Source organism: Primulina eburnea, chromosome 12 (genome assembly GCF_022965805.1).
Source record: "Primulina eburnea isolate SZY01 chromosome 12, ASM2296580v1, whole genome shotgun sequence".
In the NCBI taxonomy this organism is placed as follows: domain Eukaryota; kingdom Viridiplantae; phylum Streptophyta; class Magnoliopsida; order Lamiales; family Gesneriaceae; genus Primulina; species Primulina eburnea.
In genome coordinates, this window is record NC_133112.1 from 3,388,110 (window position 1) to 3,401,564 (window position 13,455).

At 30.0% G+C, this 13,455-nt stretch overlaps 1 protein-coding gene across 1 annotated transcript; it reads left to right on the plus strand.

The window, feature by feature from the left end:
• Positions 1–10,026: 10,026 nt before the first annotated feature.
• LOC140807596 (serine carboxypeptidase-like 26) lies at positions 10,027–12,943 on the plus strand. The gene is made up of 9 exons (XM_073164528.1): positions 10,027–10,468; positions 10,646–10,741; positions 10,830–10,922; positions 11,007–11,092; positions 11,178–11,438; positions 11,777–11,907; positions 12,103–12,198; positions 12,327–12,432; positions 12,567–12,943. The coding sequence occupies exons 1-9, from the start codon at positions 10,087–10,089 to the stop codon at positions 12,762–12,764; spliced, it is 1,449 nt and encodes a 482-aa protein (XP_073020629.1). The 5' UTR covers positions 10,027–10,086; the 3' UTR covers positions 12,765–12,943.
• Positions 12,944–13,455: the final 512 nt, after the last annotated feature.

The following is a 13,455-nucleotide window of genomic DNA, read 5'->3' on the forward strand; positions in this document are numbered from 1 at the left end:
CAATCGTAGAGCCCTCGGGATTATGTTACATTTACTGTTCGAAGATTCGGATATTGATAATTTTACATGTGATGTTTGTGAATTATCAAAGTAAAAACGTGCCCAACTCCCGACAAGAAATAAAAGAACCACTGTTCCATTTAATCTCATCCATAATCATGTTTGGGGACCTTGTACTATTCCGAACATATCTGGGGCTCGATGATTTATTTTCTTCGTTGATTATTGTACACGTGTAACTTCGATTTTCCTTTCGAAACACAAATATGTGGTCATCACCATTTTTCACATCTTTTAAATAGGAAAATCAAAAGATTGTCGTCTGACAATGATAGTGACTATTTTAATCAAGTTTAAGACCATATTTTTCCAAAGAAAAAGCTTAATACATTAATCATCTTGCGTTAATACACCCCGACAAAATGGGGTGGCTGAGCCTAAGAATGAAAACATTCTGACAGTCACCAAAGCCTTGTTTCAAAAAAATGTTCCTAAACAATTTGGGGAGATGTCTTAGCAGCAGCTCATATCATTAACAAATCAGCTGCCAAAGTTCTTGATTTTCTAAGTCACATGCACATCTTGCTGAAGTTTTTTTCCAGAATTTAATGTTTCTTGCAATCTTGCTTCAATTTTTTTTGGTTGTTTTGCTTTTGTCCATGTTCACTCTCATATTGTGGCTGAAAATTGTTAGTAAAGCCTGAAAATTCCATGGAAATGCCCGATCAAACTTTAATGTGACAACAAATCAGATATTAATATCGCTCATAATCCGATACAACATGACCATACAAAGCACGTTGAAGTGGACAAACACTTCACAAAAGAAAAGCTGGATAGTGGACTGATTTTCATTCCTTTCATTCCGAAGGAGTAACTTGCAGACATACTCACCGAAAGATTGATTGTGACCATTTTCCAGAGACTGATATACAAGCTTGCAATGAACGACATTCATTCCCCAGCTTGAGGTAGAGTGTTGGAAAACCTCCTCCCAATCAAAGATTGTTTTTTTGTAATTTAGCAATGTATTTTCAGATTTTGTGTGATTCAGATTACAGTAAATATTCTCTATGATTTAATATTCTTTAATTAGATCTTGATTATTATGTATATAAACAGCTGTAACGATATTAAGATACACGAGTTATGTTTTTCTGTCTGAACTTTTGTCATTATTGTATCGGTTGTAAGCGAATTGGAGTAGGGAAACATTTGTGTGAGACGGTCTCATGGATCGTATTTTGTGAGACAGATCTCTTATTTGGTCATCCATGAAAAAATATTACTTTTTAGGCTAAGAGTATTACTTTTTATTGTGACTATCGGTAGGGTTGGTTCGTGTCACAGATAAATATTCGTGAGACTGTCTCACAAAAGACCTGTTCAATTGAGTGAGCAAAGAGTACTTAAAAGCATGTAAAGCACTTCACAGTTGTTCAAATCTTCTGTTCCCTTTTCTTTTTCTTTTTTTTTTTCCTTTTTCTTGAAGTTTTCCTGTGTATTTATCACTTGAGTTTAAGTTAAATGATAGTTTCTTTTAGATTTTATGGATGATTCTTTTGGAAAAATATCAAATTTCTCTTTATTTATTTTTCAAATTTTAGGTATTGTCAGCTCATCTCATTATCTTAATTTTCCTTTGTCAAAAATGTTTGATCTATCTTATCAAATCATGCATTTACTCAGATGGTTTGGTTAACATGGAACAATATTTGACTTTAAAAACAAAAATGCAATGCTTTTACATGTTACCAACAAGAATTTTTATGTTCTAAAAATTTTCATCAGAGGAGTAATATTTAAATTTCATTTTTGTTAAATACATTTCATTTTTAACTTTTATGTTAAAAATTGCTAATGTTGCCCTTTAATTGATTTGTTTTAATTTTAGTAAATTCTTTAATAATTATATAAAAATTTATAATTAAATTTGTTGATAAATTAAATTTTAAAAATATACATGACACAAATATTAAAAAATAAATTTTTCTTGGCAAAGTTTCCATCAGCCTAGTGGCAAGGGTGATGTCCAGTTGTGTTCAATTGTGTGGGTAGTAGTTGAGTTAGATAAGATGTTCTCCTACCCCTATTAAATATAAAAATACCTTTTTAAAACGACAATAATATATACTAAAACAGTACTTAAAAATTGTTATTTTAAAATACAAATTATTTATCAAGTTTAGAGTTGATAAATTTGTGTATTACATTTTCAAAATAAAAAAATAAACCATTAATATTTAGTGATTATCTACCTAACAAAAGTAGAGTTCAACTAATATCTTTAGTTTATCTTATAAAAACTTATGTTGTTAATCAATTGATTATATATAATTATACTAATAATAATAATAATAATATAACATCGAACTTTTGTCATTTCACTAAAAACTATAGCTCCATGGAGAAACTCAAAATTTTTAAATCGTACAACATCTTAAGCATCACATTTCCATTGTTCTGTTGATAGGGAAATTATCCCACTCAACTATCTTTCTCACAATAATTGTCGTCGTAATAATCAATGAGAATCAGAATTCGTGACATTAGCTTTAATATCAATTGTACGACCAAATGCATTTCGCTTTATCAAAAGATATAATTTGTGATAACATTACAACTCAAATCTTTTAAATCATACATCAGCTCAAGCATCACGTTTCGATTGATATACTCCTCATAGACAATTATTGTACTCAACAGATAACATCTTTATAAAGTTTAATTTACTTTGTATTTATATCAAACTTAAATAAAATTTTGGTAAATCAAAAATTTTAAAACCTCAATTATTTTATTTATTCTCGTGAAAAAAAATCATCCAATATTTTTTATTCATAATAAAACTTGGGATAAATATTTTAATATCAAAATAATTTTTCTTTGTTATTTTATATATATGATAAATTATTATGAAAAACTTTTTAAATTATTAAAATTTTAGTTGTCGAGTGTCGACAAAAAAAAAAAAATTGTATTCGAGTTTTCTTAAAAGTAAATTAAGATTTTAGCATATAAGGGAAGATACTATGCTACTAATAAATTAATTAGTTTAGCTGGAGTGTAATATCACAATTACCGGGTGTAAATAACATTCAACTTAATAAAAGTAATAACTACACTTTATAATATATATATAAATATAAATTATATAAGTTAATTGTATTTTGTATTTATTATATGCTTTGGATATATTTATATGACACCTAAATGTATTACTCAAAAATTCTGAAATTGTTGTCTTAGAATCGAACTTGTAGTTTCTTATTATTTAGATATATTTATTTTCGTTGTACTTTTTTCCTCAAGATAAGCACGTCTTGGTTCACGGTCCCCGGAAATTGCAGGTGAAAGAACAAATGCTTAGATATTAGTATCCACATTGCACAGCATACAGACTTGTCTGTGACGAAACGGTAGACCGATCTCTTGTCAAAAAGTTTTCATGGGCCAAGAGCCATAATATGAATCTGTGTTTTGGTAGCAATAAACGATCGACTGATTAGTGGTTTCCAAGGCCATTTACCGACTGAATTTGCAAACCATGCATACGCAAGAGATAAACCATTCTTATTACCATAACTAACATAAAACACTACATAAATATGTCAGATGTGTAATGTGTAATTGAATCTCATGATTTAAGTTTTCTAAAACAACAAAAATATATTGTAGGACCGAATGTTTACTGTTTTACCAAAAGCTATAACTTGTGGTAATGGTGCAACTCAAATCTTTTAAACCACACAGCAGCTCAAGCACCACGGTTCGATCGCTCTACTAAGCATAAACAATTATTACATCCAACATATATTTGAATAAATTTGAAATCCGAATACAATTCGTTTTCGTGCATTATCACACGTGATTTAGATAATTCTTATAATCATAATTTTTCTTTGATTTTTACAATCATGTTGTGGTCCATAAAAACAAAAATACAAAAACAATTTTTCTAGAAAGCAAAAACCAAAATTGCCCTAGTCCTTTTTACACGTTTGTTATCAATTATTATTTTCACTGATTATCCCCAGAAAGATCCAAATTTTATATATTTGTTTAAAATAGCTCTTTCCTATACATTGAAATACATAAGAAATAATTATTTTTAAGAAAAAAATTATCCCCAATTTTTATTTTATTGCATAATTTCTTCGACAGTTCTAACATGCATACATGAACTGGCTCTATCCTATGTCTAACATTGTTTTTCCTTGGCCTAAAAAATATTTGCAATTAATCATTTTTTAAAAAAAACAGCAAAATTCTGGAAATTAAAAAAGATGATAAAATCAAAAATCTAAAGGAAAAATACAAAAATGTAATAAAATCTTCAGAACATATATAAACCAAGTAGATTCTTAAATAGACCACCCATAAATTCTGTGTCATGCAAAATTTTTGTATTGTCGGTACAATATAGACACGTGAAAATAGTGGTTAGACAGAATAGATCTTTTGTGAGACGGTCTCACGAATCTTTATTTGTGAGATGGATCAATCTTACTGATATTCACAATAAAAAATAATATTCTTAGCATAAAAAGTAATATTTTTTCATGAATAACCCAAATAAGACATAAATCTCATAAAATAAGATCCGTAAGATCGTCTCACACAAATTTTTAACGGTCAGCCAAATGGTCATATCACTCATACGTCCAATTTGTCGATTATATCTCGTGATTTAGTACCATTGCGGTATGTTCCATCCAAATGCCATAAATTCTCCGTATAATTATGGCAGACAATTTGTTCATTTTGGCCCTTTTAATCAAATTCATTCGTTGCCGTGTGTTTTCCCCTGTTTCAATTTTAACCAAACAAAGAAACACGTGGTTTTTTGATTCTGAGTATTTTTTTATGGGATTATTTTACGAATTTTTATATGTGATACGAGTTAATCATGATTATATTTACGATAAAAAATAATACTTTTGGCATATTTTTTAATGGGTGACCAAATTAAAAAATTGTATCTCACAAAATTGACATATAAAACCGTCTCACAAAAAATTTTATTTTTGATTTTTTTTTTATGGTTTTTTATTTTTCATTTTTAATAATGGATACGCGTGATAAATTTATATCAGTGATGTACATATTGCACCTAATACATATCCAATTCGTCAATTTGTGTGATATATTTAATAACGTCAAGCATGCATGTTCACGTTTTGGTTTATGCTATAACGTTTTAAAATATTATATTCAATAATAATAATAATAATAATAATAATAATAATTTGATATATGAATTATTGGTGGATGATGTACATATTAAAGTAGGTATCTCGTAAGACGGTCTCACTAATCTTTATCTGTTAGACGAGTCAATCTTACTGATATTCACAATAAAAAGTACAACCCTTATCATAAAAAGTAATATTTTTTTATGGATGACCCAATAAGAGATCTGTCTCATAAAATACGACTTGTGAGACCGTCTCACATAAGCTTTTATCATTATCATAATGGGTTAGTTGATACATATAGAATATAAATTTAATTCTGAATTATGTTCCGCCCAAATTAAAATATTTAAATTAACGCATGTATTAATTTATTAGGATAGGATTTGTCATAAATCATAATCATTGATGGCTCAAATTAATTATTCGTGACACATGCGATTAGTGTTCTGTAAAAAAATAATTATTAAAAAATGAAGTCGTTTTTTTCCATCGAAGTTATTAATTTTTAAAATTGACAGATACGAGGGGGAAAAAATAAAGAAAATTGTGGTAAATGTATTGGATGATTGTTAGTTTGATATATGCTAAGTCAAAAAATGAAATTCGTCTCGAGTTCGGGTAATAAGATGTTTCTCTTATAGCATTATCTCAAAGTGTATCTAAAAATGAACATATCAATACATGTCGAGTCTATTGAAAAATAAATCGACAAAACATGTATTGTTAGTTGTCTTATATCGATTGGATAAAATACCTGAGAGTTGTATATATGATCTTAGACAATCCTTGAGCTAGCTTTTGGAGATGAGTTAGGTCCAAGTTCCAATCTTATCATGGTATCAGAGCTTAGGTTCCACCGTTGTGTGTTGGACTGCCCATAGTTGGGTCACTCATTCTACTCATAATTGGGTCATTTGTAAACTTCACGCTCCAGATGTTCATTTTTAGGCGTGAGAGGGTGTGTTAGTTGTCCCACATCGGTTGGATAAAATACTTGGGAGTTGTATATATGGTTTTGGACAATCCTTCCCCTTGAGCTAGCTTTTGGAGTTGAGTTATGTCCAAGTTCTAATCTTAATATGGTATCAGAGCTCATGTTCCACCGTTATGTGTTGGACTGCCCATAGCTGGGTCACTCGTTCTGTCCATAGTTGGGTCATTTGTGTAATGTGTTGGACTGTCCATAGCTGGGTCACTCGTTCTGTCCATAGTTGGGTCATTTGTGTAAACTTCACGCTCCAGATGTTCATTCCTGGGCGTAAAGGGGTGTGTTAGTTGTCTCACATCGGTTGGATAAAATACATGGGAGCTGTATATATGCTCTTGGACAATCCTCCCTCTTTGAGCTAGCTTTTGGGATGAGTTAGGTCCAAGTTTCAATCTTACCATGTATTATTAAATATACACTCAAATACACATTGAATGGTGAAATTCCTTTAAGTGATCATGATCATCCACGCGTCAAACTAAATATCTAAAAAAAGTTAAAACTAAAATAACAAAGCTACAAATGGTCATAGTTGCATGATTTCAATCGGACGTACCAAATGAAATCGAGCACTGATTAGTGATTTAATTGGCTTCGTGCAATATATATATATATATATATATATATATATATATATATATATATATATATATATATATATGATACTCACGGGAAATCTAGGATCCGATCCCAACGAACGTCACTAGTTCAGACGTGGGCTTTATGATGACCCTGAGCCTGAAATCAAGAAAAAGACCGTTAAGAGGGGGCCAGGAGAGTGTCCTGGCGTAGCCCCTCCGACGCTCAAGTCAGTGACTGAGGATATATGGGGGGAGCAGCTAAGGGTGCTGCTGAGAACAATATATTGAATCCCTAATCATACGCTCAAACCTGATATTTATAGGAGGATACCTGGGCTTCTGATGGGCCCTTCACCTGTGGGCCTCAGATATGGGCCGGGAGTTTGGGCCAGATCTTGAGGTATCAATATATATATATATATATATATATCTACTTACATATAAATATACCACTTTCAATTGTGAATTTCCCTATATGTCCTTATTTATCTAGCTTAGCAAGTTATATTCTTATATGGGTTAAGTTGTAATTTCTTGTTTGTCTTAAATAACTATAACTATCTACTTATTATTTTATTTTATTATTATTAATAAATTAAATTTAAATATACCACTTCCAATTGTGAATTTCTCTATATGTCCTTCTTTATCTAGCTTAGCAAGTTGTATTCTTATATAGGTTAACTTGTAATTTCTTTGCTTGTCTTAAATAACTATAAATAATTATTTATTATTAATATATGAGCAGTAATATTCATTGAAACATTGAATTCATTCCTTTTTTTCCCGTCTTGCAATTCTACATGGCTTCTTCTTGTTTTTTTTTCAGAGTTCGGTTAATTCTTGTCACTTTTCAGAAAATTTAAAGATTATATCTTGGTCTCTGGATTTATTTTGATGGTTATTTTGAGCTCTTCTATCCAATCTATATAGTGTACATTTATTTTACTTTTATTACATTAATTTGTTTAATGCATTGGATTTTTTAGTGTTTCATTTTATTTAGTGATTATCTATTTTCCTCCCTCTATGAGTTTTTTAACTTAATTATTTGATGTTACGTTAGTTTATTTGATTTAATTAGTTTAATTTATCGACAGTTCGTGTTTTGTTACCATTTTTTCCTTTCGTCTTTTTTACAGTTCGGTTAATCTATATAATAAATTTATCATCTTTCACAAAATTATGAGATTATATTAGTTCCCAATGATTTATTTTGATAGTAATTTTAAGTTCTCCTCTCCCGAATTATTCTTTTTCAGAGTTCGGTTACTTCTCGTCGCTTTTCACAAAATTTGAAGATTATATCTTGGTCTCTAAGGATATATTTTTATGGTTATTTTGAGCTCCCCTATCCAAACTATATAGTGTATATTTATTTTACTTTTATTACATTAATTTGTTTAATGCATTGGATCTTTTAGTGATTATCTATTTTCCTCCTCCTATTAGTTTTTAACTTAATTATTTGATGTTATGTTAGTTTCTTTGATTTAATTAATTTAATTTATCGATGGTTCGTGTTTTGTTACCATTTCTTTTCCTTCATCTTTTCTACAGTTCGGTTAATATATTTAATAAATTTATCATCTTTCACAAAATTATGAGATTATATTAATTTCCGATGATTTATTTTGATAGTCATTTTAAGTTCTCATTTTCCGAATTATATATTAGTTTATATTTATTTTAGTTTTGTTACATCAAGAACTTTTAACCTCATTTTTAAATTTCAAAATTGTTCATGTTGTTTAAATATTATTCATGTATCACACCACATTAACTAAGTCATGATTACTAATAAATAGTATAATAATAATAATAATAATAATATTATTATTATTATTATTGCAACTCAACGGAGCATATGTGTGGGTAAATGATTGTCATTATCACCTCCACTCAAAATTTGTCATGATGAAATAGTTGAGGTGAAGTGTGGTTAAGATAGTATATTGGTTTGCTTTCGGATGAAATCATTTGATTTGTGATCAGGTATAACTCGATTAATATTACGATAATTTAACTAAATTAATTACGTGTTGTAAATTATTTGAGAAAATATATTTAAGGATTGTGATTGAAAATGATAATAACCTTATTTCATTATTTGGTTGAATTAACGACAAATATTACAAAATATCTTAATATTACACTTTATTTTATTAAATTATGATATTTAAGTAATATCTCAATATATATCTCAAGCTTACACTTTTCTACAAGTTTTATTAAAATCATGTCAGTAAATGTCATTTATCTTATGATACTTTTCCAATGAAAATGAACATTGAGTTCATGTAGATTCTATATGATTTTTTGCAAAAAAAAATTTATATTTTATTTACAGAATAATTTGATTAGTTTGATCTATTCAACAACTTTATTCATATAAATAAAAAGTAATGATAAATTAAAAAGAATGAAAATTACTTTCTAATTTTGAACTAAATTTATGATATAATCCTGTTAATTTTTTTAATTAAAATAATCATTATAATAAATATGAATTATGTTGATAATTTATTATCATTTGTTATATATTACAATTTTACATACGATATTTTTTAACTGAATATTACATATTATTTTATATATGTGTTTTACTACACATATTTATTTGAGTGATATTATGTTAAAAAATTTTATTTCACTGAAATTATTAATCACCAATATTAATTTATAAATGATTGATTCTGATATAAAATTAATTATCTATAATATGTATTTTAAAAAAAACATAGAAAGTTAAATAAAATCCACAAGGGGTTAAAAGTTAACAAAAGCACAAGTGATATTTAACTTAGTAACAAGTTTTAACGGTTTTATTTTAACATTATTATGATAATTTAGTAAATTAAGATAATTTTATTTGACATTTGTCTGTACTCTATTTAAGTACATTGTGGTTTTGATTTTGGTAAAATTCACTATTCTATTAATTTTATTTTTATTGTTTTTCATTTTGAATGATATTTGGATGAAAAATATTTTTGTTGATTTAAGAGAGCTGTCATTATGTTATAATCAGCGGATTGAAAAATGTCATATAAATAAGTGAATATATATGATTTATTGTCATAATGTATTGTTTTTTGATGTATTTAGATTAATAAATACTCATAAACAAAATTTTATTCAAACGATTTTAAATATTATCTAATTCTCGAGATTATATTTTTCATTATTAGTCACCCACGTGCATCGCACGTGTTCGTTCCTAGTATATATATATATATATATATATATATAAGTCGACTGATCCTAACAAGTATAAAAAAACAAGCAAATATTTTGGTATAGTAGATTTCCTGATCCAATGGGGTGGAAATTGGACCCAATCTCATGCATATTTTACCTTCTTTGTTTCCACGTTTTTGTGGGAAATCTTTGTCAGTGTTACTATAATGCAGAGCAAGAAAATGATAAGATAACATCTTTACCTGGACAGCCTGCAAATGCTGAGTTTGATCAATATTCAGGCTATGTAACAGTGAACGAAGAGGCTGGAAGGGCACTGTTTTACTGGCTAACTGAAGCACCTACTCGCAGAAAGCCGGAGTCGAAGCCACTGCTTTTGTGGCTAAACGGAGGCCCTGGTTGCTCTTCTATAGGCTACGGTGCTGTTCAAGAAATCGGACCTTTTAATATTAATCCTGATGGGAAATCACTTAGCCTCAATCGCTATACTTGGAGCCATTGTATGTCTTGTTATTTAACCATTAAACTCTACAAACTATAAGTAAGAAAGAAAGTCACAAACACATTAACTCGACAAACTATAAGTATTTAATCGTAGATTTTCAGAATCTTGAATTTTCTGATTCTGCGGCTGATCTGCATCAGGCTTTACTGAAATTCTCTTGATGATTTTGCAGTGGCAAACTTGCTTTTCTTGGATTCACCAAGTGGTACTGGTTTTGCGTATTCGAATACTTCATCAGACTTGTACACCTCAGGTGATCAAAGAACAGGTAAGTTACGTTGCTGCTTCACTCATTTATTTCGTGCAACATATCACTTGGTTCTGATTATTTCTTATGACGGTTTCGCGTCTTTTAGCTGAAGAATCATACATCTTCCTTCTCAAGTGGTTCGAGAGGTTTCCTCAGTACAAATACAGAGATTTCTATATTTCTGGGGAAAGTTATGCCGGTGAGTAGTATATTTTTTTGGAAATTTTAAATGTGAAATATCAGGGGGGGAAATATATATGATCTTGGCAACCTCTTCTTTCAGGACATTATGGGCCTCAACTAGCTCAAATCATAAACGAGAAGAACAAGGGAGTCGAAAACCCAGTCATAAATCTCAAGGGATTCTTGGTACTAAACTAAACACGAGATCTTGCACTGTCTTGTTTCGGAAGTATCATCTTATATTTCCTTGTTGATTCTTGTCATTTGCTAGTTGGGGAACATTCTCATGGAAGATCAGTATGATTACAAGGGCATGTTTGACCATTGGTGGATTAATGGTTTGATTTCCGATTCGACTTACCAACGGCTCAATTACACATGCGCTTCATCCACCCCAGTTCATCCTTCAGCTGATTGTCAAAAAGCTCTTGATCTTGCGAATGCAGAGAAAGGAAACATCGACCAAGAGAGCATTTTCTCTCCTACGTGCAGCAAGAATTCTTCACAGAAGCGCCTTCTCGGCGGTGGCCATGTAAGTGCTCTTATTTTAGGCACATAGTGTGTCTAAGAATCTAAAATTCGCCACTCGGGCCATTTTTGAACTCCCCATTTTGGAGGCATGTCTCAAATGTATTTACTAAAGGAATCATTGTCTGAAGAGCCCATGTGTGACAGTATGTCAATAACGGCGGGTCCAGAAATTTGGAAGAGGGAGTTAAATTGAATATTCAACTAATGGATTTTGAAAGGGTGAAACGTATTATACGTAACATGTAACATATTTTACATCGATTTTAGGCTAATTTTACAAGCCCAAATCTTTAAATGAATTTTTTTTCTTTGAACTCACTCATTCTTTTGTTTCATAAGCGGCCATTCCTGTTCAAAGCATACGATCCTTGCACAGAGAGCTATTCTCAAGTCTACTTCAATCTTCCTGAAGTTCAAAAGGCTTTCCATGCCAACACTACTGGAATTCCTTACCCATGGGTAGCATGCAGGTGAGCTTTATTACTATCAATCCCAGTCGCCCCAGTTCTCTTCACACAGGGTCAAATATAGCTAATCAATCGAAAACAAATCTACTACCATCTTTCTGTGGCTGTCTCTGTCGTCTGTACGTATGAGCTGCAGGGCCAGATGATCCAGCCTCTCAATATTGGAAAAACATTTGAATTTCTATATGTACCTTGTAGTGACATCCTCTATAACAATTGGACTGACGAAGCTCGAACCATACTTCCAATATATCGAGAACTAATAGCTGCTGGTCTCAGGATTTGGATTTTTACGTAAGAAAACATACCATTCAATATATTTTTCACGACCCTTTTCATCTTTCGCGTTCTCGACACATTTAAACATGATGCATATACAGATTATATCATTTATTCTTTACATGCATTCCGATCATTTATAGTGGGAATGCCGATTCCGTGGTTCCTGTGCCATCAACTCGCTATGCACTCAATGCTTTGAACCTCACAGTCCGATACCAATGGTATCCTTGGTATATAAGCAAAAAGGTGAGTACTAAGACACAACATTACAACATATTTACTGTTAATTCGTTCAAAATAATCATTATCTTCACGAAAGTTGCTTTGGAACTATAGCATATATGAAACATATCTCCATCAAACCCTGCAAATACATACAGGTTGGTGGATGGAGCCAAGTATACGAGGGATTGACTTATGTGATAGTAAATGGAGCTGGGCACCAGGTGCCTCTGCATCGCCCCAATGAAGCGCTTATTCTCATAAAATCATTCTTAGAGAACAAACTGATGCCTCCTGGTATTACTCCATATTTAACACTCGAGACTACTAACGGAGGTGCTTTCCAGGATTCTTGATCTGTCACGAGTGCTCTTTTAATGTTGATCCACTGGAATAAATATTTTCTACTTTGTGGGCAATAAACGTTGTTCGGTGCCTCACAGGCAACCGATTCAACCTTTGTGTTTTTTTCTGTCTGGAATTCTTGTGGTTTGTCCTGCATTTGGATAAGATAACATTATCCTCTTGTTTATTACCGGAAAATGTGTTTTTATATTATTACAAGTGATACTACCGAGGAAAATAATTTCAAAACCAAGTTAAATAAAATACTTTGCAAATTGAATGATCGTGTAATACATGAAAAAGAAAATAATTCGTTTTGATATATAAATATTAATAAAATGTCAAATTGATACATCAATTACGTTAAAACCCCTATAAACTAATAATATTGGGACTATAATTTTTAAAATTTAAAGATATATTAATTACTTGATAAATTAATACTTTATTATTTATGGAATATTTTTTATTCAACAAACATAAATTTAATTACATAAAAAGTTATTATGTTTCATCGATGGTTGTATCATATTCCTTATCAAAACATAAAAAAATTCATTATACATATATAATTATAAAAATAAGTAAATAATATTAATTGTGTTGATTAATAAAATAAATTAAAATCCACCATATTAAAAAAAACAATTTAATTATATTTCATGGAAAAAATACACAACACAATAATATCTATTAAATTGT

Coding starts and splice junctions, on each gene's coding strand:
- LOC140807596 (XM_073164528.1), top strand. CDS start 10,087: ATGGGGTGGAAATTGGACCCAATCTCATGCATATTTTACCTTCTTTGT. Junction 10,742..10,829: donor CTCAGGTGATCAAAGAACAG/GTAAGTTACGTT, acceptor CGCGTCTTTTAG/CTGAAGAATCATACATCTTC. Junction 10,923..11,006: donor TTCTGGGGAAAGTTATGCCG/GTGAGTAGTATA, acceptor CTCTTCTTTCAG/GACATTATGGGCCTCAACTA.